This window comes from Miscanthus floridulus, chromosome 18 (genome assembly GCF_019320115.1).
Source record: "Miscanthus floridulus cultivar M001 chromosome 18, ASM1932011v1, whole genome shotgun sequence".
Taxonomy (NCBI): Eukaryota; Viridiplantae; Streptophyta; class Magnoliopsida; order Poales; family Poaceae; genus Miscanthus; species Miscanthus floridulus.
This window is the reverse complement of record NC_089597.1, coordinates 26,507,882-26,512,053: the sequence shown is the minus strand read 5'-3', so window position 1 is coordinate 26,512,053 and position 4,172 is coordinate 26,507,882. Positions and strand designations below refer to the sequence as shown.

General features: G+C 42.7%; 1 protein-coding gene across 1 annotated transcript; it reads left to right on the top strand.

Annotated features, from left to right (window-relative positions):
- Positions 1-787: 787 nt before the first annotated feature.
- Positions 788-3,187, top strand: LOC136522913 (putative receptor protein kinase ZmPK1). Its single transcript, XM_066516707.1, has one exon. It carries the CDS (start codon positions 1,133-1,135, stop codon positions 3,095-3,097), a length of 1,965 nt encoding a protein of 654 aa, XP_066372804.1. The 5' UTR covers positions 788-1,132; the 3' UTR covers positions 3,098-3,187.
- Positions 3,188-4,172: the final 985 nt, after the last annotated feature.

The following is a 4,172-nucleotide window of genomic DNA, read 5'->3' as shown; positions in this document are numbered from 1 at the left end:
ATCTTCGCCTGTCCAGATCAGCAGCATAATCAGAATCCACGTAGCCAATAAGACCCTTATCAGTTCTTCCAAACTTTTAAACAGGAATCTACAGCAGAGATGATTGTGACTAAACCATTCATCACAAAGCTGATAATTTCCACAGGCCAGTTGTGAGCTGTATATCTAGTACAGTAGTAGCAATCATAGGGATGCAAGTTTGTTTATTATTTGGTGGACCTAGACTCATCCAATTGAACTTTTCCGGATTCCAAAAGATAAATGATATGAAAACTGTGCTAAAGCGAAAAAAGAACAGAGCTAGTATACGCAATAGTCCGTGACAGAAAGTGACGTTGACTTAATGCAGACTACGGCTGACATGGTCCTACTGAGTAAAGCAACTAGCCAGCCAACTAGGACTGGTAGTCTCCTGCCTTTTGGTTCAAAAAAAAGCTACAGAGAAAACGAACAGCAACGACGACGACGACTCTCTCTCTCTCTCTCTGATAACAGACGACTATTTTTGCCATCGGCGACGGTCTTAGACGCGTTAAAATATTATTTAGTCCCTTCTCTCTTTTTTTTGGGAAATTTTATATAGTCCCTTTCGTATGCACTGCTGCATTATTTGCTATGCTATAGAGCAAATATTAGCCACTTACAAGTCAACAAGACCAAAAGCCACTTGTTTGACTCTCGCTGACTGGCTGTGCGCAGGTGATAGATATATATGACTCCAACGACGCACAGCAGCACATCTATCTTTTGTGAATTTGTAGCCAACTAGCCATGGCCTTGAGAGGTGTTAGCAATTTCGCTACTACTACTACATTGGTCTCCTTCCTTCTCCATCTCCACCAGGGATACCACCACAGCCATCCTAGTGTCGCCTAACAGCGCCTTCTCATGCGGCTTCTACAAGGTGGGCGCCAATGTCTTCACCTTCTCCATCTGGTTCACCAGGTCAAACAGCAAGACCGTTGCCTGGACGGCCAACCTTGATGCCTCGGTCATCGGAAATGGCCCCAGGATTGTCTTCCAGAAGTTCGGGAGCTTAGAACTCCTTGACTACTATGGCGCAGCCGTATGGAGCACCAACACAGCTCATGCTGAAAGTGCAGTGCTTCTTGACACAGGCAACCTTGTCATCATGGATCAAGGTGGCCGTCGCCTCTGGGAGAGCTTCGACTCGCCGACACACACACTTCTGCCATCACAGTTGATGACCACAAATACTAAGTTGGTATCTACATCTGGCAACGGTTTGCTCTCTTCAGGCTTCTACACCTTTTACTTTGATAGTAACTACACGTCGAGGATTATGTACAATAGAGATGAGATTAGCACTAAATATTGGCCTATACACAACCAATCGTGGGAGAAAGCTACGACCAGTAATATCAGGAACCAATACTGTGGTGTTGATGACAATGGCGCTTTTGTCGCTGGTGACCAGCTTAAAGTTGAAGCCTCTGATCTTGGTGAAGGTAAAATGACAAGGTTGACTCTGGATTATGATGGCAACCTTGGGGTGTACAGTCTAGACATGACCAGCGGCAATTGGTCCGTCTCTTGGATGTTGTTCACTCGGCTATGTGAAATACATGGCCTGTGTGGCGTAAACAGCCTATGCAGTTACAGACCAGAGCCTGAGTGTTCTTGTCTTGAAGGCTTTGAAGTGATCGACCCAAGAGACTTGAGCAAAGGGTGCAAGCGCAAGACAAATAGTGTAGCCAACAAGGAATTTACATTCCAAGAACTTCCTGGAACAGATTTCTGGGGGTACGAATTAAACTACAACATGTCAATGCCATTGGAGAACTGCTGGAAGATCTGCTCAGATAGTGTTAGTTGCCAAGCATTTGGTTACCGTGAGGGAACCGGTCAATGTTATCTTAAGAACTTGCTTTTCAGTGGCAAGGAATTCCCAGAACCCTACAATGATATATATCTGAAAGTTCCTGAGGCGACACTTTCATTGCCAGTATTTCCTTCTAGACAAAGCCCTGTCCTCGGAGTTCTTGAAAATGTGGCATCTTCTATAGCAATTCCTCCTCAGAAAGAGTTCAAGTATGGCTACTTCATTACTTGTGCATTGACACTGCTTGTTGTCGAAGTCATATTAATCTTAGTTGGGTTTTGGGTTATTCACAAATGGGGAAAAGGACCAGAGACTACAGATGTAGGAAGCATGATACTTTATGGCCAGTTCTGCAGGTTCAGCTACAAGGAGTTACAGAAAGCAACTAATTGTTTCCATGAAGAGCTGGGAAGTGGTGGGTCAGGAGTGGTTTACAAGGGAGTCCTCAGTGATGAAAGGAAGGTCGCAGTGAAGAATCTAAGTGATATTATCCAAGAAGAGCAAGAGTTCAGGTCTGAACTTAGTGTCATTGGAAGAATATATCATATGAATGTGGTGAGAATATGGGGGTTTTGTGCTGAGAAGACTCATAGGCTTTTGGTTTCTGAGTTTGTTGAGAATGGTTCTTTAGACAAGATTCTGTTTCATAATATGAACTTATCTCCTAGTCTGACATGGAGCCAAAGGTACAACACTGCACTCGGCGTAGCAAAAGGTCTAGCCTATCTCCACCATGAATGTCTTGAATGGATCGTGCATGGCGATGTCAAACCGGAGAACATACTGTTAGATGAAGACTTCCAGCCAAAACTTGCAGACTTTGGGTTGGTGAAACTATTAGGCCAAGGAGCCGGGGCACAAATGTTGTCAAGAGTTCATGGGACTAGAGGCTACATTGCACCTGAATGGGTTCTAAATCTTACAATCACTGGCAAGGTCGATGTTTACAGCTACGGAGTAGTGCTTCTTGAGTTAGTGATGGGTACTCGGGTTTCCAGTCAGGTGGTACAGGGTGAGGGCGAAGTGGAGGTGGAAATGACTGTTGGACACTACACCAAAATTCTTAAAGAGAAATTGGCAAGCAAAGATCAGTCATGGCTCCTGGAGTTCGTTGACTGCAGATTGAGTGGAGAGTTCAACTATTTACAAGCAGGAATGATGCTAAAGATAGCAGTTTCATGTGTGGAAGCGGAGAGGAGGAGAAGACCAAACATGAGCCATGTGGTTGAAACTCTGCTTTCACTAATGGATTAATATCTCGTGGCCTCAGACTGCTACTTTCACTAGTTAGGCGATGTGCTTATGTAAACAAAAGCAATGGTGTGCTATTGCACAGCAAAGTAAACAAGAGCTGGGATTAATGTCTAGTGATCTGAGACTGCCACTTTTACTAGTCAGGCAATGTACCTTTGTAATCGAAGTAATGGTGTGGAGTGTGCAAGCAAAGTAAACAATAGCTGCATTCCTATGTTATGCAATCTATGTATGATGCTGCAATTCTATTAACACCGAATAGTGCTGTTTCCTTTAGCTAGTTTGCCTACATACTTTGTTTTACAATGAAACACATCAGATCCCATTGTAACTTTACATTATATTTCTTGAAGCAATAATTGGATCATAACAAGAAAGAATATTAACTCTATTGCAAAGAGATCATCACTAATAAGATGCCTCAGATGATATTATAATTCATTTTCATAACTTTGTCTATTGATCAAGGTAACAAACTAAATAAGTCAATCTAAACACACTATATTGATCCAAAAGTGCACAGATTGTTCAGAAGATCACCTTTGCTAGGTTGGCATTGGCCGAGCCCTGGAACATCGCTGCTGCCGATGCACTCAAGCATCATCTATCTTGTTGGAAGAAGGGAAGCTCAGATTCTTGAGATTGGGTCTTACAATTTTATGCATGTACAGATTCAGTCACAATTGTATTAACCATCAAGGGCCACTGATAGTATGCACTGGTTCATTTTTCAGTAATTGAACAGATACTTGGTGCATCAGGTGATAAGCAGACCCCAGTAGATATTTTTCGAGGGGGATTTCATTGCCGGCTGCTAGACGTTCTGCCATATATTTATGATTATAAGTTGGTCGGCAAGATGACCCACAAAAGATGATTTTTTCTAGCCACATGTTTAGAAAAGCTACATGCTCTTTTTCATCAACAATCGATCCATCCCCAATATAGGTTCAGAATATAGCTTGCCCATCCTGTGCAGTCTGATATTTTGGCTAATTTCTTGTACCCAACACTTAAGAAATCATAGGGTTACATTAATCATATTATTCTAAGGCCGGTCAACATGTAAATATCG